At 41.7% G+C, this 24,370-nt stretch overlaps 1 protein-coding gene across 5 annotated transcripts in view; it reads left to right on the top strand.

Moving 5' to 3' along the window:
* LOC126091487 (skin secretory protein xP2-like) overlaps positions 1 to 23,755 on the top strand; it is a 586,258-nt gene extending 562,503 nt beyond the window's left edge. For 4 of the 5 annotated variants that reach the window (XM_049907065.1, XM_049907066.1, XM_049907067.1 and 1 more), the window contains 3 exons: positions 714 to 1,868; positions 15,451 to 15,602; positions 22,644 to 23,755. In XM_049907065.1, the coding sequence (XP_049763022.1) occupies positions 714 to 1,868; positions 15,451 to 15,602; positions 22,644 to 22,754 (1,418 nt within the window). In that variant the 3' untranslated portion in view covers positions 22,755 to 23,755. The remainder of the gene's footprint in view (positions 1 to 713; positions 1,869 to 15,450; positions 15,603 to 22,643) is intronic. The other variant, XM_049907069.1, reaches the window with a different exon arrangement.
* The last annotated feature ends 615 nt before the right edge of the window (positions 23,756 to 24,370 follow it).

The raw sequence follows: 24,370 nt of genomic DNA, 5'->3' as shown, positions 1-24,370 counted from the left end.
AGGGTGGGACACAACGGTAAAGGCACGGCAACTGGTTGGGGGTGGAGAGGAAGGGAGACACCAGGGGGTGAGGGGGATCAAGGCGGCGGACAACATATAGTGTGCGGATGTGTTCAAGGAAAAGGAGAAGGTGGGGGAAGGGGATGAGGTCGTAGATGATGCGCGTGGGGTACGGAAGGCGGATGCGGAAGGCGAGGCAGAGCGCATGGCGTTCGAGGATTTGGAGGGCTTTATAGAACCGGGGAGGGGCGGAAATCCAAGCTACGCTGGCATAACAGAGGATGGGGCGGATCAAGGATTTGTAGGTGTGAAGGATGGTGGAAGGATGCAGACCCCACGTCCGGCCGGACAGGAGTTTCAGGAGGCGGAGGCGGTTGTGAGCTTTGTTTTGGCTGGTAAGGAGGTGGGGAGTCCAGGTGAGGTGGCGGTCGAGTGTGAGGCCAAGGTATTTGAGGGTAGGAGTGAGGTGGATAGCACACTGCTTGCCTCAGACATGCGATATATACCCAGCCAGCGCGAGACAAAATCGATACTGGCTAGCTTACATAGTCTTTGAACCAAGAGGAGATAGGCTCCATTACCTCGATGTGAACACATCATATACCTTATTTTTTCAAATGTGATACCTCCGTTTCCTCTACGGCGATCTACGGTTCACATTGTCGAGTAATACGATGTCGCCGATTGTGACTGTGGTAGTGGTGTTGTTGCAGTGGTGGCAGCCCTGCTGCTGGTGCCGCTGGCGGCCGGTCACCCCACGACCGGCCCCACGTCGCCGCCGTCGGCCGCAGGGGGGCGCTCGGCGCACGCCGGCCCGCGCGACTGGCACTCCTGGCCGCCGCCCTACGAGGACGAAGAGGACGACGAGGACGGCTTCCTGGGGCCGCGCGCGCTGCCGCTCGAGGGCCGCCCGCCCGACGAACCGCCGGAGGAGCTGGTGCCGCAAGACGCAGACGTGGACGGCGAGATCCTCGCCGAATACGCTCGCGAGGTGGCTGCTAGCCGCGCCGCCGCTCGCAACTCCGACGTACATGAAGGGAACGGGGCACCCGGAGAGCAGCTCGCCTCCAAGGCTCTGACCACCAGGGATGTACAGAATGTTGCGCCGTCGGTGTCCAACTCCACAGTCGTCGACGCAGTTTCGTCTAGTCAGCCAAATAATTCGGGCAGTCGCGGTAACTCTAGTAGCGATAGTGTGACGACTGGCGCGAGGGAGAGCAAGTCTTTCAGCTCTTCGGTGGCGCCAGTTTCTGTGGCACCTGTGAAGCCTCTGAAGGCGGAGACGGGGCATAACAACGTGGATACCGAGAGTAAGGCGGGCACCGCGCGGGACCGGCTGCCGACGTCAGCTCCGGTGGCGCCCGCGTCGGGGAGCAGCACTGCCGCCCCCGAGAGCGCCGAGCCGCAGGGCGGCGTCGCGACGGCCCGGGCCGAGGTCGCGCCGCAGGACAGCTCCGACGCGCCGCAGGCCGGCGGCGTAGCTGCCTCGGCGGAAGCCGGCAGCCCCCAGCCGGCAGAAGAGGACGCGTACGCCACGGCACCAGCGGAGACAGTGCCGGAGACGGGCCCGGACGCGTCCTCCGTGCCGCCGGAGGAAGAGAGCGGCTGGACGGCGTACGACGCCTCCGCGGCGGCGGCAGCGGCGGCCGACGACGACGTTGACGTGGTGGGCCAGCAGGAGGAGGCGGCGCCGCGGTCGCGCACGGCGGAGCGCGAGGCGGCCGACGAGGAGGAAGTCCCGGAGGCGGAGGCGGACGCGCCGGTGAGCCGCGGCCGAGTCGCGCCCGCCGCGCCGCCCACCGCCGCCATGGACGCCGCCTCCATCACCGGCATCGCGCTCGGCATCGTCGTCTTCTCCAGCCTCGTCGGTGAGCACTCCGCTCGTTTTTCTCCGACCCACTGCGCATTAATCGGGGGCGGGGTTACCTTCACCCGTACTTGCTGTCTGACGAGGGAGTACTCGATGGGGGACAATAATGAGTTTCACAAAATAAATTAGATGCCTCCCAACCACGAGACACACGTATAAATTCAGTAACAATTTAGAGAAGGGAGGAACGTGTAATCAGTGGTGAAAAGAGGGCAAAGGGCGCCAAATGGTCTCCAGACAAACAAGATAATTTCGAAAAATATTATTATCATCATCATCATCATCATCATCATCATCATCACAGAGTAAATTCTGTATATTATATTACTGTATGTGTTTCTTGAGGGGGAGTACGGCAAGAAAGGAAGAATGAATTGATTGTTGGTGTTAATAACGATCATCCTCCTTTACCTCCTCTCCATTACTGCAGATGACGTGTCACTGAGCACTTTTGTTCTGTGCATGCAGTACACGTGAGGCGTCTAGTTGTTTCCACTGCACCGTGTGGAATACGAAGGTTCTGTTATAGTTCACTAACCTGCTGTCTTCAAGTTGATGTCCCCAGCGCAGAAAACAGCACGCAGGTCTTAGGTTCTGTATCTTGAGACTGAAACTGACTTTTAGCGAGGTTCTGTTCTGAAATAATGTATCACTTCTTTGGGGTGCCACTCGCGTATTGTAATGTAGCCACACGAGAAGACTACATGATCTTAATACAAGACCTTCTGATACAGCAAAGTACATGATCAAACACAATGTTTACGAAAATGTATCTTTACACTATTTGTGGCACGTGTCTGTGCCTCATGTCTACCGGAGTGAATCTTTTAATACTGAATACTGCCAAACGTGTTCCTGCCCCAGACAACATGACTGTACATCTCGACTGCCTAATCCAGAATGACGAACAGGAACTTAAATAAAATTGGAAACACATCCTACGACAGACAACATGTCTATTCTTCTAGACTGCCTAATCCAGAGTGACGAACAGCCCGAAACATTTCGCGCGCCATACCAGAAAAGGCGTGACCCGAACGCTTCCGAAGTGCTTCTTCTGCAATTTCGTCAGTCTTTTGTTTTTTTAAATTGTTTTTAATAATTCTAAAATGACTGAATGATAGTCAGCTCACGGGAATGGTACCGAATCTAACATCTGTCACAGGTGCCTCACACCACATTTCGTCATCTATATACTTCTTCCATCAGCACTGCTCTGGGAACAGCTTCTTGGAGCCTAATATGATGACTGACTAAGCCAGAAATATTACAGGAGTACGCTAACAAAATGTAACGTGCTATCCCTGGCGCCGAGGAGGCGGGTGGCAATTAGGTGTTGTCTCGGGCGCCGATGGCGGCAGTAAAATGTTGTGCCCCGCCCACTGATAGGGGAGCGGACGCCAAAAAGTGTCGTGCTCCGGGCGCGAGTTGTGTTTGCTACGCTACTACATATAATCGTTACTGACTACTCCGATTGAAATTACTTTGTATTTGACGCTTCACGCATTGCACCTGGTTTTCTCCACTCAGAGCGTTCAACATCACACTCGATCCGTTACGGCTCGATCCTGGGTAATGTATCTGGCACTTTTATTTCGTATTTCATCACACGCATGCACATCATACGCGCGCGCGCCCCTTTCATACACAGCACTGACTCGGCAAAGCTGCAATTCGTCTTTGCGACTTGGTCACCACAATCATAAATATAGAGGGGTACAAAAAATGTATCCACTGTTTAAAAGTCCATAACTGGCAAACTAATTGACGGGAGTTATCTCATCTTTGATAGTGTAATAGTTTGTAGTTCCGGCAATCGCCACACAAGCGTTGTATTGCGTTGTTTTGTTTTTTTTTGTCAGATGACAGTCGGCAGATAGTCAGTGTTTTGTTCTTAGTTGCACTTAGTTACTCGAGTAAATATGGCTGGCGCAAGGTTTACATTTGATGAAAGGAAGTCAGTTTTGAAGTGGTATTTTAAGTACGAAAACATTGATGAGGTTCAATGGCAATGGCGAAATGAGGGGACTAGTGCAGCAGGGGATACAACCCGTCGGCTTTGAACAATGACGTCACAAGTCGCCAGAGAGCATGTATTACAGAGATGAAAGAGCTGAGGAGAATGTTGAGAAACAAAGGAATGCGAGAGAAATAAACATTGATCTTGTCAAAAGCATAAGTGTTTTTTGACTTTTTAAAAAAAAAATCTCACGAGATAGAATAAACTGATCCTACTTTATTAAGCAATATCTTGTCAAAAGCCGAGAAGCGATTCTTCTTAATGTTCTAGCTCCCTTCAGTACGTAATAAGTGTTTTTTGACTTTAAAAAAAAAATCTCACGAGATAGAATAAACTGATCCTACTTTATTAAGCAATATCTTGTGAAAAGGCGAGAAGCGATTCTTGTTAGTGTTCTAGCTCCCTTCAGTACGTAATAAGAGTTTTTTGGCTTTTTTAAAAAAAAAAATCTCACGAGATAGAATAAACTGATCCTACTTTATTAAGCAGCTCCCTTCAGTACCTAATAAGTGTTTTTTGGCTTTAAAAAAAAAATCTCACGAGATAGAATAAACTGATCCTACTTTATTCCAATATCAAGCGATCGCTTTTAGATTTACATTCAATTATTTTAATGATAGTGCTTATTAGAACACAGAACTGCTTTATTATCTATGCCTCGAAGTGAATACATTACGATCTATGACTAAGGAATGACGTCATTGTTCAAAGCCGACGGGTTGTATCCCCTGCTGCACTAGAACCGAAATGAGTATCAAACAGAGCCACCGACACGTTTAACGATTCGACGCATTCGAGACAAATTTGAAGCCGAAGGCTGTGTGAAAGATGTACACAAACAACGATCTGGACGACCTGTAACAGTAACAAATCCAGCTAACTCCCGTCGTCTGTTAAAACAATTCACTCGCTCACCCGTAAAACTGGAGTGAGTCGCTCAAGTGTTCGGCGAATTTTGAAGACAGCAAACTGGAAGTGCTACATCCCACGATTGCTATACGCAATGAACGAGGACGACCCAGATCGTAGAATGGAGTACTGCGAGTGGTTTGCTAACATGGTGCGCAACGATGAAGAGTTTGCAGAGATGATTGTGTGGTCTGATGAGGCACAGTTCGAACTCAGTGGTACAATAAATTGCCACAATTGCATCTACTGGGCCGCCGAAAATCCGAACCTCCATGTAGAAAAAGCCGTGAATTTTCCAGGAGTAAATGTGTGGTGTGAGCTGTCTTACTGGGGCTTGATTGGTCCATTCTTCTATGACATCGGTGAGGTGTACCTTCAGAAGCTTCAGACATCCATTTTACCTGCCATCCGAGACTTGCATGGAGACGAAGGAGTTTACTTTCAACAAGATGGTGCCTCAGCCCACTACCAAAATCGTGTTAGGGTGTATCTCGACGAAAATATACCAGGAAGATGGATAGGCCGTAAAGGTGCTGTGGAGTATCCACTACGTTCCCCAGACCTAACTACTCTGGGCTTTTACCTGTGGGGAACACTAAAGGACGTCGTTTATCGACAAAAGCCACGCACTCTGGATGAGCTTCGAGAATTCATCGTACATTCATGAGCAAATGTTCAACTGAACACGTTGCAGTCAGTAGTTCGTGCTGCAGTTCGGCGGCATCGTTTGTGTGTGGATGCTAATGGTGACAATTTCGAACACCTAAAGTGATGTCTTTAAGTTGGACTTTAAGCTACACTTTCACCAAAAATAAGACAACTTCGTCAATTAGTTTGCAAGTTATGGACTTTTAAACAGTGGATACATTTTTTTGGACCCCTCTGTATAACTACTTAACTCGGTATTGTCGCGTTATAGAATGATAAGACTATAAACCTGACGTGTAGAAGATAGGTTCGAATCTCGTCAAAAACTGTCAATTTTTTTTAATTTTAAATATAATCGAAAGAGAGTAATTATTATGTTTATTCAATTAACTGTTCGAAGTGCAATCTTTTTTATTTCTAATTCTTTGCTGCGTCACTTTCATCATCGTATTGACTTCTTTATTTTGTCTTATTTTTCTTCCTATCAGTCTTCTTTCGTCTGGAATTCGCCCGTGTCACCTATAACATGCAATTAAGTGCCAACGAGGGCTGATCGTCGGTTCGAAACGCGCGCGTCAGCTTGTTTAGCTATATAGTGCGAACATAGTTTCAGGTAACCAATGACAGAGAGAAATTACGGTTTCCTTTTGGCGCCGGAACTGAATTTACTCGTAGAGGTTAGCTTTAGTCAGCGTGAACAAAGCGACCATGGTTTCATTTCCGCTGCAGACTGTTGACTTATCTTTTGTCGGATACATTGCACTTAACAGGTTGTGGTTAGCTTAGGACAGGGCTACAAAACGCGTCGCCTGCCGCAGTTCAGTCGTTGGTCACTTAAAATCAGCTGTCCACATAGCATCTCGCATTTCCGACATAACCTCGCAGCGCAGCTTCCAACACTGCACCACGTTATACATTAACAGCATTTTTGAATTTTTTTTTTTTTTTTTTTTTTTTTTTTTTTTTTTTTTAATGGACTTGTAGTCCGGGGTGATAGGTTACAATACAGCATCACCGGTCTGTTGCGGTCTAACTGTGTTGGTGAGCCGGTAAATTTCCACTGTGCAGTGACTGCGTCACTGCAATTCACTTTGGAGGTGTGGCGGTGGGACTTGTAGTCCCGTACCACCCTCTGACGGTGACAGTACTACATGAGTCAGGCAGAATTTATTGCCTAACATGGGCGGGTGCAGGTGTGGCGGTGGGACTTGTAGTCCCATACCGTGGCGACGGGCATTTTTGAAGTGACCCGCCGTGTTTATATGGTACCTACAACTGAGCGGTAGCCGGCACCTGCTTTGGCAACATTGTAGCGGCAAGTGGCAGACATCAACTATCAAGTAATTTTAATCAGACTATAGTAGCCAAGTGTACCCAGCACTAGATTTTGCGAAATCTCGGAACCTTTTCGCCATTGACAATGAAACTAATATGAATTTCAGAATCTGAAGGTCTGATTCAGACGTCTAGAAATTTAAGCAAATTGCTTCTAGGTTTTTTCTTGTGCCCGGAATGGGAGGAGCAAACGAAACGAAACATTGCGGTTATGAGAGGGGATGTGATGTTATTTCAGTGGCTGCAACATCGAATCGAAGAAATTCTGTGTGCGCAGTCCAGGTCAGCGCCTTATATTTTTCGTGAAAACTTTGCGATAAAATCATAACTAGTGTTCCGTATTAATATGTAACTGAATTATAAGTCTCTATAATACAATGGTTAGACAGGGTAGTATAATGGTTACAGAATAGATAAATCACAAGTTTGAACTGTCGCTGCCCTTGTATGCTCGAGGGCCAGTTATGTAATCAATTTGCGCAGTTTTTTCTTCATTTCCTTTTCAACGCTGATGTACCGTTCACATTCTCTATGCATTAGACTTCTTTGGCGTTTTGGATTCCTTTCGACGCGAGCTTTCGTATGTCTTGGGTTTTCTATAATTCATATTTACGAATCATATGAGATGACATCTTCCATTACTTTGTAATTTCCAGTTTAATACCGGTTTCCATTGCGGCGAATACTTTTATTGTCTCACTTTTGACCCTGGTAGTGCTCCGGAAGCTCTTGAAATTGACACCCGAATCAACGTAGCTAAGCATGCTCCCATGCTACAGCAGTTTTAACTTTATGCAAAGCTAATTCGTAACAAGCACGCACATGCACTGGTACATTGAGGTAACAGGCAAAATAAATACTGTGCAACAAACACCTATGGACTTGATCTTCTCAACCATTGCTTACACATTATTAGTCTGGTAGTTATAAGCGATGCAAATCTGAAGATACTGTGTCACATAGGATTGTTCGACTGAAGAGTGAACAGACGTTTTCAGCTCAAAATTCAAAGAAGTTGACAGTATGAGGTCATTTATCAGTATGACGTTTCACCCATTTTAGCCTAGAGGCGTGTACTGATTCGGCAGTGTCATAAAGCCATTTTATCCTCTCCTGAAGCAAGCTGGCTTGCAGTTGTAGCCCGTCCTTGATATCCAGGGTACTGGCACTGGGATGGATTTGACGTCTGAGTTGGTCCTCACATGTTCTGTAGGGGCATACCCGGGGATCCTGCTGCCCACAGAAATACCTCAACATAGTGCAAACAGTTCATACACACACGTGCCATTTGTGGATGAGCATTGTCCTGTTGAAAAATGTCACCACAGTATTACTGCATAAGAGGTAACACATGGCTCCTCAATGATGCCAGGAGTAACACCACTCTACCTGTCCAAAACCTCGGAAGTGTGGGGCCTCTTCCCCATACTCACCAGTGGCTGTTGTCCTGAGTATTGCGGAACCACGGTTCACTGCGGAACACACTGTGATGCTACTCATCAACAGTCCATCCTTCCCCATCATAACATCATTCCAGATGCAGTCGTTTGTTGTGTGGTGTTAATGGCAGTCTATATGGCGGCGCAATTGGTTTCTCCCAAAATATTTACATCTTGGGCATGTTGCTCTTCTGTTCTTTGAAACCTACGAAATTCCTGGGGCTCCTGCTTGATGGGAAACACTCTTGGTCCTCCCACGTGTCTTACTTGGCAGCCTGCTGCACACAGTCTCTCGATGCCCTATGTGTCCTCAATGGTATTTCCTGGGGTGCAGATCGAACCACCCTCCTCCGTTTGTACTGGTTCCTTGTCCGTTCGAAACTAGACTATGGGTTCCTTGTTTATGCACCTGCACATCCGTCCCTCTTACACTGTCTCAAAACTATCCACCATTGTGGCATCCGTTTGGCCACTGGCGCCTTTTATACTACTCCAGTCGAGAGTCTGTGTGCAGAAGCTGCAGAGCTACCTCCGTGACTTTCTCCTCAGCTGGTATGCATCCCGTTTGTCTGCCATGCATGGCCACCCATCCTATGCCGCCTCTTTCGATGACTTCTTTGTTCACCAGTATGGGGCACTTCCCTCTTCTCTGTTACGTCCTGAAGTTCACTTTTGGCTCTTTCTTTGCCAGCTTCACCTCTCACTACCTACAACTTTCCCGGTTGGTGTGAACCCTTCAGCACCTTGGCCCGTGTTCACCTTGGCCTTCATTAGCTGCATAAGGACACTGCTCCAGCCTCGCTCTATCGCCTTCAGTTTCACGACCTTCGCATGGAACTTTGCAATAGTACCTTTGTGTATACGGATGGATCTGGGACCGACTGTGGTTTTGGGTGTGCCTTTGTCATTGGGGCTGACATTTTTCGGTATCGGTTTCTGGCACACTGCTCAGTATTTACTGCAGAGCTCTTCGCCCTGTATCAGGCCACAGAGTACATTCCGGCGACACAGGCTTTTCAGTTGTGTCGTCTGCTGAGACTCTCTCAGCTCCCTTCAAAGCCCCTGCATATTGTACACAGCCCATCCTTCAGTGCAACGGGTCCAGGGAAACTGTCACTTGCTCACTCTTGACAGAGCCACCGTGATGTTCTTGTGGGTTCCTGGCCATGTCGGTCTGAGAGGAAACGAGGCTGCTGACACTGCTGCCAAGGCTGCATTCCTTGTACCTCAGCCCACTAGTTCTAATATTCCCTCTGATGGTCTCTGTTTTGCCATCTGTCAGGAGGTGGTGTCACTTTGTCATTGTCACTGGTCCTCCCATCATGGGAATAAGCTCCAGGTTATTAAGCCACACCCACCGGCTTGGACGACCTCCTCTCGGCCATCCCACTGTGAAGAGGTCATTTTAACTAGATTGCATATTCGGCACTGCCTTTTTAGCCACTGCCATTTGTTAACTGGCGCACCTCCACAATGTGCTTGGTTCTCACAATACAGTGATACTCTGTAGTGGTGGTCAGACATAGTCGTCTGGAATCTTGATGACAATTATGCTTGCCCTCTCATTCCCGTCAAATCCAATACTGACCTGCTGTCACATCTGAAAACCCCCTAAATTTGGATACGGTACATTTTGCCCAGGCAACCTAATGGAGACCCACAATGCAGCCCCTTTCAAACTTGGTCACATACCAGTAAGGCTGTCGCACATGTGTATTCGTCACCGTAGTGCCCTTCACAGTGATCACTCAACATCTGACACTCTTCACATCCCTTGTATACCCTACCAGGCAGGTAAAAACACCAATGCACTCTGATAGCATTTACCTGTTGCAGAGAATTGTAACTCTAAATTATTTACATACATACCATGTGTCTGAAGTTACATTGATGACTGACTGTGTCTTCTGGGTACTTCACGCTTTTTGTCAGTACGTGTAAAATCTTTGGTGCAACGTCAATAAAAATGGGGGACCAATGCAATTACTATAATTTAGTTATTGAGAGATTAAGTTTTAAAACAGATATGTCACTGTCCTTACTGTGTTGAAACAAGGCCCCAGGAGTAGACAACATTCCATTAGGACTACTGACGGCCTTGGGAGAGCCAGTCCTGACAAAACTCTACCATCTGGTGAGCAAGATGTATGAGACAGGCGAAATACCCCCAGACTTTAAGAAGAATATAATAATTCCAATCCCAAAGAAAGCAGGTGCTGACAGATGTGAAAATTACCGAACAATCAGTTTAATAAGTCACGGATGCAAAATACTGATGTGAATTCTTTACAGATGAATGGAAAAACTGGTAGAAGCTGACCTCGGGGAAGATCAGTTTGGATTCCGTAGAAATATTGGATTGGGCGCTGATGACCACGCTGTTTAGCGCCCGAAAACCTCAAACCACACACACACACACACACACACACAGAAATATTGGAACACGTGAGGCAATACTGACCCTACGACTTATATTAGAAGCTAGATTAAGGAAAGGCAAACCTACATTTGTAGACTTAGAGAAAGCTTTTGACAATGTTGACTGGAATACTCTTTCAAATTCTGAAGGTGGCAGGGGTAAAATACAGGGAGCGAAAGGCTATTTACAATTTGTACAGAAACCAGATGGTAGTTACAAGAGTTGAGGCACATGAAAGGGAAGCAGTGATTGGGAAGGGAGTGAGACAGGGTTGTAGCCTATCCCCGATGTTATTCAATCTGTATATTGAGCAAGCAGTAAAGGAAACAAAAGAAAAATTCGGAGTAGGTATTAAAATCCATGGAGAAGAAATAAAAACTTTGAGGTTCGCCAATGACACTGTAATTCTGTCAGAGACAGCAAAGGACTTGGACGAGCAGTTGAACGGAATGGACAGTGTCTTGAAAGGAGGATATAAGATGAACATCAACAAAACCAAAACGAGGAATTAAATCAGGTGATGCTGAGGGATTTAGATTAGGAAATGAGACACTTAAAGTAGTAAAGGAGTTTTGCTATTTGGGGAGCAAAATAACTGATGATGATCGAAGTAGAGAGGATATAAAATACAGACTGGCAATGGCAAGGAAAGCGTTTCTGAAGAAGAGAAATTTGTTAAAATAGAGTATTGATTTACGTGTTAGGAAGTAGTTTCTGAAAGTATTTGTATGGAGTGTAGCAATGTATGGAAGTGAAACGTGGACGATAAATAGTTTAGACAAAAAGAGAATAGAAGTTTTCAAAATGTGGTGCTACAGAAGAATGCTGAAGATTAGATGGGTAGGTCACATAACTAATGAGGAGGTATTGAATAGAATTGGAGAGAAAAGGAATTTGTGGCACAACTTGACTAGAAGAAGGGATCGGTTGGTAGGACATGTTCTGAGGCATCAAGAGATCACCAATTTAGTACTGGAGGGCAGTGTGGAGGGTAAAAATCGTAGAGGGAGACCAAGAGATGAGTTCACTAAGCAGATTCAGAAGGATGTAGGCTGCAGTAGGTACTGGGAGATGAAGAAGCTTGCACAGGATACAGTAGCGTGGAGAGCTCATCGAACCAGTCTCAGGACTGAAGACCACAACAACAACAACAACAGTCCTTAGATGCAAATTCAAATAATTCTGATTATTTTCTGTACTACGTTCTGCCACATCAAATTCTGCATTATTGTATACCCATAAAACACTTGTAATGCTCAGTCTAACTTTATTCTGTTGTGGCACTCCATGCAGTGTCTCGCGGTAGTGTTCACTCTTACATACTATTCTTTCAACATTGAATGTCTTGAACACATGTACACCTTAACTGTACTGAAACTAACTTAAAATTATGTCTTAAACACCGTGTTGCACTACCCAAAACAGAGGTGGCAAACAAAATTGTTCTTCCCTTTTCACACACTGTAGGGGTTGTCTTAAAATCACTCTCCAGCTACCCTGATTTATGTTTCTATAAAACATGCCAGGCAAATATTAAGCATGACCCTTTAACAAGGTCATAGCTGCCATTTTCTCCCATAATGCTGCTCATGAGCTAGTGCTCCATTGGTGCTGAATTTAACATTGTTACCACCATGTCATGAATGTTTGTTTGTCATGACATTTAGTTGACTTCTTGATGAAGGGAGATGTAAATTAGAATATCTCCGTAAGATAAATAATTACTAACATTCTTAGTCCTGTGTTCAAAGTGTGGGAAAGATTAATGTTTGAGCATTCAAATTATTCTTGTTTGTTATTGGCTTGACCACTATTACCATTGTTATATTTGATTTTGTTTAATTTCAAGCAGCATTTAGATGCTACAGTGCTTTCTTTTTAAAGTTCTCATTCTCCACATTAAATTAAAATAAATTGTGTACATGCTTGCCATAAGCTAGTCAACCATTCTATGCTGACAGCAAACTGTGTATTCTCAGAATATAGCTGGAGCCGTATTAGCAGTCAGCCTCCTCTCATTTACAAAACACACAAGCATTACAAAGAACATAATTGATATATGAGGTTGCAAAGCTAAATTTTCCTTGAAAACGAATGAGATTGTACAATTTTTTTGACACTGGGCTTGTTTTCAATGTGGGATACCAAATTCCATCTGGCCAGTTTGATATAGTTTAACCACTGACTCCCTAAACCATTTTGGTTGGTAGAAGGATGGTTTCTTCAATAAAGCTAAGGCCATTTACCTATGTCAGTCTTATACTACCAAGTCAGTCTTCAATGACTGTCATGGTGATGGGACACAACAATTTCTGACCAGCCAGCATTTTAAATGTTGTTCTTGTGGTCTGCAATCCAAAGACTTGCTTGATGCGGCTCTCCATGCTACTACATTCTGTGTAAGCCTCTTCATCTCTAATAACTAGTGCAACATACATCCTTCTGAATCCGCTTACTGTATTCATCTCTTGGTCTCCCTCTACACTTTTTATCCCCCGCACTTCCCTCCAAACTAATGATCCTTTTATATCTCAGAACATGTCCTGTCAACTGATCCCTTCTTCCGGCCAAGTTGTGCCACAAATTTCTTGTCTCCCCAATTCTATTCAGTACCTCCTCATTAGTTACATGATCTACCCATCTAAATTTCAACATTCTTCTGTAGCACAATATTTTGAAAGCTTCTATTCTCATTTTGTCTGAAGTGTTTATCATTCACATTTCACATTGGCACATGGCTACATTCCATACAAATACTTTCAGAAAGGACTTCCTGATGCTCAAATCTATACTCAATGTTAACAAATTTCTCTTCTTCAGTAACAATTTTCTTGCCGTTGCCAATCTGCATTTTATATCCTCCCTACATCGACCATTATCAATTATTTTGTTGCCCAAATAACACAACTCAACTACTCCTTTAAGTGTGTTGTTTCCTGATCCCTTAGCATCACCTAATTTAATTTGACTACTTTCTGTTAGCCTTCTTTTGCATTTGTTGATGTTCATATTCTGTCCTCCTTTCAAAACACTGTCTATTCAATTCAGCTGCTCTTCCAAATTAGAGTATCATTGGCAAATGTCAAAGGTTTTATTTCTTTTCCCAGAACTTTAATTCCTAAATCAAAATTTTCTTTGGTTTCCTTTACTGCTTGTGCAATATAGATATTGAATAACTTTGGGGACAGGCTACAACCCTGCCTCACTTCCTTTTCAACCACTGCCTCCCTTTTGTGCCCCTTGACTCTTATAACTACTGTCTGGTTTCTGTATGAATTGTAAATAGCCTTTCGCTCCCTGTTACCTTCAGAATTTTAAACAGAATATTCCAGTCAACAATGTCAAAAGCATTTCTCTATGTTAACAAATGCTGTAAACGTAGGTTTGCCTTTCCTTAAACTATCTCGTAGTGTAAGGCATAGGCTCAGTATTGCCTAACATACTGCTACATATTGCCTGAGGTCAGCTTACCAGTTTTTCCATTCTTCTGTAAAGAGTGTGTTGGTATTTTGCAACCATGATTTATTAAACTGATAGTTTGGTAATATTCATATTTGTCAGCACCTGCTTTCTTTGAAAAATTGATTATTACATTCTTCTTGAATTCTGAGCGTATTTCGCCTGTCTCACCCGTCTTGCACACTAGATGGAAAAGTTTTGTCATGACTGCTCTGCCAAGGCTATCAGTAGTTCCGATGGAATATAGTCTGCTCCCAGGGCTTCATTTTGACTTAGGTCTTTCAGAGCTCTGTCAAATTCTTCTTGCAGTATCATATCTCCCATCTCACCTTCATCTACATTCATTTCCCTTGTATAGACCTTCTATATAATCCTTCCACCTTTCAGCTTTCCTTTCCTTTCTTTGCTTAGGACTAGTTTTTTATCTGATCCCTTGATGTTCACATAGCTTTTTCTCTTTTCCCCAAAAGCCTCTTTAATTTTCCTGTATCCAGTATCCTTCTTTCCCCAAGTGAAATATGCCTCTAAATCCTTACATTAATCATCTAGCCATTTCTGCTAAGCCATTTTGCACTTTCTGTCAATCTCATTTTTTAAACATTTGCAGTCCCTTCTGCCTGCTTTACTTGCTGCGTTTTCATTTCAGCTACTCTCTCTATAATGAGTATACAATTGTATATCATTCTTGATATTGGATGTAAGAGGTTTATGTATATCCCTCAACAACAAAATTCAACCAGTATAATTTTCATTAATTGTACATCGTGGATATCGTGTAGAAGTATTTCTGGGAATTTGAAAAGTCAAAGATGTACATTTTAAGTGCAGTTGATTAAAATTACTTAAATTTCTGAGTGTTTACACTATTAAAATGCTAATATTAATTGCCTCATAACACAAAACATTAATTTTAGTAATGTGAAAGTGCTCTTCAATAGAATAGAAGGAATTCCAAACAGAAAGCTCTTTAATACAGTCTTAAGCAACATGACATTTTAGTGGTATTATGAGATAAATTGATTTTGTTTCACAAATCCTGACACTGTTCATAATTTAGGAGGCAGTTTAGCATCATTACAGCTACAATTTCATGTTTTAACAAACCTTTGTATATATCATTAATTTACTTTATTGAGAACTAACATGATTTAATATGATTATACTTCAATTTTTTAAACTTTGATTAACACTAGCAAGTAAAATTTATGATGAACGTGTTGGCATTGATCACATACCTCTATTTGGAAATTGTGTACTTCAGTTGCTATTGCTGAATGCTATCTGCTGACAGTTTTTAAATGTGTGATTTTACTCAAGAGAGTACATTACTTTGTGAACTTAATGATTTCAGGAGCAGTAAGCTTCGTAATGTACCGACGACGATATCTGAACAAGCCACAGACATTGAATGACAAGTGCAGTAATCCTGATTCAAGTGGTTACATTGACGACAGTACACTACGGGTGAGTTCCAGCAAGGGTCACAGAGTTATGACATACAAGGTACCATTAAGACACATGCACTGGCATTTTGATGAAGTAGATGGTCTAATGTATGCATAGTCAAGTAATATTATCCTGCCATAAACAGAGTACAATGCCAGACTTTGCTAGCAAGTGGTGTAGTGCTGATATATACTGGTACCCTTCTACTAGCTGATTATAAGCACAGAGGCTTTAACTGCCTGTGTATAAGACTGTATGAATGCTTCTGTTGTTCATTTCATTTATCTCCACTCATTTCATGTTCACAGTTTTTGAAAAAGATGGTGCTATTCAACAGCACCTACTTCCTCTGTTCTGACCACTCTTTCTAAAATTCCAAAAGTCTGTTGGATTCACTGCCATGTCATAATAATGTATTGGGTGACGAGTATAATGTTTTAACCTACACTTTTCAATTGCAGAAACTGTGGGTTTAGGCCAAGAATGCAGGAAATGGAATAACAGCTTTCAGTGTTTTACAATTAAAGTTGTAGCTGAGAGAGCCAAAAAGAAGACAGACAGCCAGACCTTTTGGAAAGAATGAAAAAATATGACCCACAGTAGTGGGAAAGTAATTCACTTAAGACACATTTTACTGGAAAAGTGAAAACAGATTCTGGAATCTGTGCTGATAGTGACCCACAGCCCATAAGTGTTTGAAACATGTCACATATCTATTGCCAAGAGATGCTGACAAATAATTCTTTATTTACGGTCTATTTCACTCTAAGATTCGTGCTGTTAATCTTAAAAGGTATCTGCAACAGCTTTCATGGCAATATCAACATTGTGCATCAAATAACACAAAAGTCATCTTTTGTCAATTGTTAATCTTTGTCTAGTTTCATAATTATGAAATGATGGAACCCAGTTGTACCGTTAGAAGAAAATTTCTATCCTGGTGCAGCCATTTTCAGTAAACTACTGCAAGAATTGAAGAATCTTAGTAGTAAGCCTCTCACTTTCAAGTTAAAATGGAAGCATTTTCTCATGCTTTACTTCTTCCATTCTCTAGCGGAGTTCCTGGAAAGCAAGTAAGCAGTTTCCTGTGCTATAGTGTTGGTAATGTTGACATTTACACAGCAACTTGTCTTGTGCATAGGAATTATGTACATTTAATTTTGTCTATTATTAACTTTTCTGATGCCAATTTCATGTACTGACTCATTCCATGACCTCTCCTCAATTTGGTACCACAGATGGGTGGGTGGGACAGGTAATTCAGAATGGTTTTATTCTATTTAATGCCACATTATTAATTAAGGAGTTGTAAATAACTCTGAAATATCTAAGGATGGTCTGATGATTGAAACCCCAGTTGTAAATGAAGAATTGTTTATCAGTATCTCTTGGCAGTTGAAATATGGTGAGTTTCAGATTCTATGTATAGTGTTATATCAGAAAGCACACACATTGAGGTAATTTACTCTAGCAAAAAAGAAATTATTCATGGAATCGGAGAGTCAGTTAAGGAAACAAACTCAACCTTCTCATATTTCATTAACAGATTGACATCCTCACTTCAGTTGAAGTATGTGAGCATTCCTAGGAGTTACAGCAAAAATGGTAGAGTTAATAAAATAAAAGAAGAGTCAATTCCCATAGAGAAATGTGCTTCTTAGCACACTGAGAATCAGACCTCTCATTAGAACCTTCTCATGAATGACATTGCAATATCAAGGTCGACTTGTATTCTACCTACATTCCAGTATTCATCTTTAAACTTATTTGGTAAATGGTTTTAAATTAGATTGACAATTATATTTTTCAATGCTTCTGTCTGGCCATAATTCATGATTACTACAAAACCAAATAACAACTGTGCGGCAGAGTGTACATTTTGAACTTCTTGGAAGATAAAACTGTGTGCTAGACCAGAATTCAAGTAAGGAAACTGGTCTTTCGCAGGCAATGCTGTTGCTGAGTCAGCTGTCTAGGAATGACTCATGACTTACCATCATGGGTCTTCCATACTTCTCTGCTACCTTCCAAATTTCACAGAAGCTCTCCTGCATACCTTGCTACACTATCACTCCTGGAAGGTAGGTTCTGAGTTTGAGTTATGGTTAAGCAGGCAGTTTTAATCTTCCAGGAAATTTTAGTCAAATGACTCACTAAAAGGTCCAAATGACATACACAAGGCTCATTACTACAAGCAGCTGAAAATTAATGGAGGTGTGATGATTTATTATTATCTTAAAGTTTAAAAACAAGTTGTTGTCCTTGCGAGGAAACTGTATGTGCCCTTTGCTTCCTATTCTGGTATAGAACCAATGAATCAAAAATCACTTTATCCTTCAGATGAGAAGAGTATTCATCTTGTTACACAGTAATGTTCTAAACTAGAATATATTAGCTACAAACATCAAAAATAGTTTTGCATAACCTTGGTTCCGAGAGTTCCGGAACCTGTTCAGAAAATTGGAATAGCGATCAACATAAAAATCATTTCCACCCTTTTTATTGCTAATGAAAACCACACATTGCAATTTGTTACCACCATACAGTGAGATCTTCAGAGGTGGTGGTCGAGATTGCTGTACACACCACTACTTTCAATACCCAGTAGCACATCCTCTTGCATTGGTGCATACCTGTATTCGTAGTGGCATACTATCCACAAGTTAATCAAGGCATTATTGGTCCAGATTGTCCTGCTCCTCAACAGCAATTTGGCATAGATCCTGCAGAGTGGTTGGTGGGTCACGTCGTCCATAAACAGCCCTTTTCAATTCATCCCAGGCATGTTCAGTAGGGTTCATGTCTGGAGAACATGCTAGCCACCCTAGTCAAGCGATGTCGTTATCCTTAAGGAAGTGATTCACAAGATGTGCACAATGGGGGTGCAAATTGTCATCCATGGGGACAAATGCCTTGCCAATATGCTGCCAATATGGTTGCACTATCGGTCAGGGGATGGCATTCACGTATTGTACAGCCATTACTGTGCCTTCCGTGACCACCAGTGGCATACGTTAGCCCCACATAGTGCCACCCCAAAACAGCAGGGAACCTCCACCCAGCTGCACTTGCAGGACAGTGTGTCTAAGATGTTCAGCCTGACTGGGTTGCCTCCAAAAATGTCTCCGACAGTTGTCTGGTTGAAGGCATATGCGACACTAATCAGTGAAGAGAATGTGATACCAATCCTGAACAGTCCATTTGGCATGTTGTTGGACCCACCTGTAACAAGTGAAGTTGCACATCATGCAGCCTATTGCACACAGTTTGAGTCATAACATGACGTCCTGTGGTTGCACAAAAAGCATTATTCAACATGGTGGCATTGCTGTCAGGGTTTCTCCGAGCCATAATCAATAGGCAGTAGTTATCCACTGCAGTAGTAGCCCTTGGGTGGCCAGAGAGAGGCATGTTATCGACAGTTCCTGTCTCTTTCTATCTCCTCCATGTCCGAACTACATTGCTTTGGTTCACTCAGAGACGCCTGGACATCTCCCTTGTTGAGAGCCCTTCCTGGTACAAAATAATGTGGATACGATTGAACCACAGTATTGACTGGCTAGTCATGGTTGAACTACCGTCAATACGAACCGTGTTCCTCCTTCCTGGTGAAATGACTGGAACTGATTGACTGTCCGACCCCCTCCATCTAATATATGCTGCTGAGGCATGATTGTTTACATCTTTGGGCTGGTTCAGTGACCTATGAACAGTCAAAGGGAATGTGTCTGTGATATAATATCCACAGTTAACATCTATCTTCAGGAGTTCAGGGAACTGGGGTGATCCAAAACTTTACTTGATGTTTGTATACGGCTTATAATTTCCACAAATTATGCCCCTAAATAAACTCTCCCTTCAGTGTCTTCCCACACAGAACTAAGATATTTTTCATTAATTACCCAATATCTTGTAAAAAATGTGTGCCTCTCCCCGACCCATTTATTTGTCATATGGTAAATAATCTTGTGTGCAACCTAATTCCAAAAACTGTGTACTGCATCTTCTGCCTCCATTTACTTCAGTGCCGTGATCTATAAGATATGCTTCATGAAACTATCACTTTTGATAAAATACATGTCATTTGTCACTGAGGTGCAATAATTAATCTGCCAGTGAGAATATGCCATATCTTTCAAAACAATAATATGCTGTTACAGAACAGATGCTGCAGCTTGACAACAGTGTTTTATTTCTTTTTAAATTCAATCAAGATTGTATGCCTGCATCTTTTTTGTGCCAAGAGAGATAAATGCAGATTGAATATGGTATGCACAATATTTAAAATGGTTTTTGTGCATTGCACATTTTCTTTCTGTTGACTGATTTATCAGTGTATAATTATAGGATTTTATTGTTGCTTCTACTCTTGTTCTATTCTGTATCTCCCTTGATCTGGATTCCTGGAGAATTTTTGCTGTAGCATGGTTCACAAAGAACTCCCCAATATTAAAATGAAGTAACCCAGAAATGGCAAACAACATAAAATTAGATAAAGAAGTTTAACCATTAGGTACAAATGTTAGCAAGATGTGATCCAAGTTGTGGTCTTCAACCCCATGCTTGCTGTTGTTATACATGATAATCTGAGGACATCATGTGGATCATTTGCAGCTGAGCCTCTGTTAACATTAACCAGTACTTACTGAATCCTATGAAATAATGTAAATGTGCATCTGTAAAAGGTGCAGTGTCACCAGCCAATATATAAAGAGAAGAGTTTGAGAGTCTATATGTACATCTACCTGACTGCCCTGCAAGTCACACTTAACTGACTTAACAATAATTCTCTATTATTCCACTCTTATAACAACACATAGAAAAAACAAACACCTATATCTTTCTGTGCGAGCCCTGATTTCCCTTGTTTTGTTAAGATGATTGTGCCAACCAAATATTTTTCATTCAGAGGAGGAAGCTGGAGATTGAAATTACATGAGAAGTTCCCGTCACAATGAGAAACACCTTTGTTTTAACCATGTCCATGCTGAAACCTGTATCATTTCTGTGACACTCTCCCCCTTATTGCTCGATAATACAAAAAGTCTGCCCTTCTTTGAACTTTCTTATGTACTCTGTTGATACTACCTGGCAAGGATCCCATACCACACAGAGGATGGACAAGCATTGTGTAGGCAGTCTCTTTAGTAGATTTATTGCATCTTGTAAGCGTTCTGCCAATAAAACGCAGTCTTTGGTTTGTCGTTCCCACAGCAGTATTGATGTACTCTTTCCAATTTAAGTTGTTTGTAATTGTAATTTCTAGATATTTAGTTAAATTTATGGCCTTTAGATTTGATTGATTTAGCATGTAACAGAAGTTTAATGGATTCCTTTTAACATTAGCACACACATGGATGACCTCACACTTTGTCATTATTTTGTGTTAGTTGCCAATTTTTGGACCATACTGACAACTTTTTAAAATCTTTTTGCAATTTGATCTTCTGATGACATTATTAAATGATAAATGACAGCGTCGCCTGCAAAAAACCTATGACAGATGCTCAGATTGTCTCCCAAATTGTTTATATAGATAAAGAACAGCAGAGGGCCTATAATACTAACTTTGTGGAATGCCAGAAGCTTTCCTTGATTGGTAGTTACAGATTTGATGGTGGTAATATTCCATTTCTGGATGTGAGACATTTTTGTTGGGGGATTTTACAAACATATAAATCTAGCATTCTTAAGGTACTGAAAATCTGCATTTGCATCAAACATAGGCACTACATTTCACAAAATTGACTCTTTAGCTACAGTATTCCCAAAAGGCGTTACTGGCACTTTTGTTGTGTGAGGAATGGGATGCTGAAGGCCTTACCCAGCATCATGGTTTGTACAAGAGAGAGCCTGATTGTACCAAACCCTGCTGATGTTGACCTTTTTTGTGAATACTAGTGTTATCAATTCACTGCTATGTGTAATATCACATTTACAATGGCAAGTGTGGACTGGTTTCCATACCCGCCTAACCTTGCCTCCTACAACCATTTCTTGTGAGGAATAATGACAAAGACATGTCCGCCAAAAAGTATAATATATTTTGTGAGACTGTGTGTGTTTTGAGCAAAATAAGGCTGTGTTATGTAAGTTGTATACAAATTTAAAAATTCAAGACTTCACATGTTTTCAGCTAACATATATTAAAAATCAGAGGACATTTTTAATTGTAAACTCAAGTTTGAAATTTACCAGTCTAGACTCATCATAGCTGTTATCATTATGTTATAAGTGACACACAACATATGTATTTGCCTATTTGCCTGGCTCCATTCTTGTGGAGGAAACAAATAATATCATTGAAAATTCAAATGAACGATCTTGTATTGCAACAATGTATCTTCAGTTCAGAATACAGACAAGTTCTTTTACTTGTATTATAGTGATAGGAATTTATAGAACCAGGTGAAAATACATGAAATGGATGTATTTGTCACAGAAAGTAACTAGCAATATTATGAAAAGGACAGTTGCTACCCACCATGTAGTGGAGATGTTGAGTCGCAGATACGCACAATGAAAAGACTGTCCCAAAACAAGCTTTCGGTCCAACAAGGCCTTTGTCAAAAATAGACGACATATGCCTCCCCCCCCCCCCCCCGACACCCTCTCTCTCTCTCTCTCTCTCTCTCTCTCTCTCTCTCTCTCTCTCTCTCTCTCTCTCTAACAACTCACACACGCATGACAACAACAGTCTCTGGCAGCTGAAGCCAGGCTGTGGCCGTGTGTGTTGTGTCGTGTTGTGTTGTGTATTCTTGACAAATGCCTTGTTGGCTGTGCATGTGTATCTGGCTGTCATGTATTTTTGGCAAAGGCCTTGTTGGCCGAAAGCTTATTTTGTGAAGTCCTTTTCTTGTGCCTATCTGTGACTCAGCATCTCCACTCTATGGTGAGTAGCAACTATCCTTTTCATAATATTGTTACATCCCATCCTGGGCACTCCACTGTTAGAAAGTACCTAGCTAATTATATGGAATAATTTGTCTTTGTAGGTAACTCCTAGTGCTAGTTTGAATGTGAGTTTAATTTTTGATGTTTCAGTTATGTAGATTCACTGAAACTTGAAATAAGATCTTTTTTCCTTTCTTGTTTCAGGAGAACTCGGAAGAAATGTACAGTCTGGATAATGATTCATTTTTAAATAGTCTTGAAGCAATGACGATACAAAATTATTGGACAGACAATGTAAAACATACTAAACTTTAGTATTTGTCCTTTAATTTGTGAGAAAATTCCTAATCCTAATTTTATTTGGTCAGATTAGGCCCTTGTATAAGAAACTCTAGTAATTTGATGACATTTATGTCTAGATGAAGTCCATAAAAGTTTTGCAGGTCATGTAACAGCAGTAATTAAATGACCACTTAAAAACAATTACCTTATTTGTAGAATTTCACTGCTGCCACAGAGTTAAATTTGATGCTACTTCTCTGCAATGCAGGTAATTTTCAGATAACTGTATAACAATATATTATGTTACTACTACTTACTTCTCAGATATCTCTTAACTTTTTGAAAGTGAATATGAATGCAGTAAATAAAATTGCACTTTGTACTCTTTATTCCAAACAGAAAAAATGTATCGTATTTGATGTACCTTCCTGCAACAATCAGGTGCCCTTCTTGTAGTTACCTTCAATTCATTACACTCGATCCAAGATCTGTTAACACTTTTGTAGAAATGAGGAAGTATAAAAAGTAGTAATATATTTTGAAGTAATTCTGCAGCAATAAAACTGTATATTATGTATAGTGTAACCTGTTGGTTGTATGTTATAGTAAATGTTTCAGCAGAAGACTGTTAAAGTGGTTTATTTTGTGTGTGTGTGTGTGTGTGTGTGTGTGTGTGTGTGTGTGTGTGTGTTTGTGTGTGTGCACATTTTAGCAAATATGTGAAAAATGGTATCAAGTACAATCTCTACAAAAGTTCATTAGCAGTTCTATGTATGAATGAATACAGTTTCAAAATAGTAGTTTTAGCATCTGACTGTTATACTTGTATTTAATCAGATATATTTTAAAAATGTAGTTGGATAAATTCAAATTGTAGCTTCCAGCATTACATCAGCTGGTAAAGACAGATTGTGAGCTATTTACTCAATAATGTAAAAGCAAATTTTATGGTATTTTGCTAATTTGTATCAAAGTTTTGTTAATTTCTGTAAATCGTGTATTTAAAACATTTAATAAAATATTTTCCAGGAACAGTCACAGTTCCATGAACTGTTTTTCTTACACATGTATTTGTTTGTGTGTGTTTGGCCACGCAGTGTGTGATATGCATAAAATATACTTTCCAAAAGGAAGGACATGGGAAACACCATGCAGCAACAATCAAATCAGTAAAGCAGACAGAAAATTAAAAATGTATCTGTCTTCTACAACTATTATTAATTGTTTTCTTCCTCACCCGTGTACCTAATGGAAGGACTGTGTATGAAATAGTAGTAAAGGGCTTGCCAATTGTAATAAATGTTGCGGAGACTCTTGCACATGCCATTACATGGTGCCACAACCATGTGGTACCTAGCAAAGCACTTGCTCGTCGTCTTGAGGCACTGATGTCAACTGCTTGTGAAAGATCCCAGCAGGATGTTAATTATTAGGGCAATATAAGTATGAATGTTTGAACAATGGTCTTTAGGGCTGGCTAACTGTATTTCGTGAAATAGATGTGAGTCCCATAATAAATGTTTTATCTGACCATGATGGTAAACGACAGCAATATAGAATCTCCTTCAGTAACACAGGAAAATCACAATTTTACCTATTTTTCTCGTAACAATATTCATGAAATGCTGTCTACTTAGTTTTCCTTTATG

Source organism: Schistocerca cancellata, chromosome 1, assembly GCF_023864275.1.
Source record: "Schistocerca cancellata isolate TAMUIC-IGC-003103 chromosome 1, iqSchCanc2.1, whole genome shotgun sequence".
Classification (NCBI taxonomy): Eukaryota; Metazoa; Arthropoda; class Insecta; order Orthoptera; family Acrididae; genus Schistocerca; species Schistocerca cancellata.
This window is presented reverse-complemented; position numbering and strand designations above follow the sequence as displayed.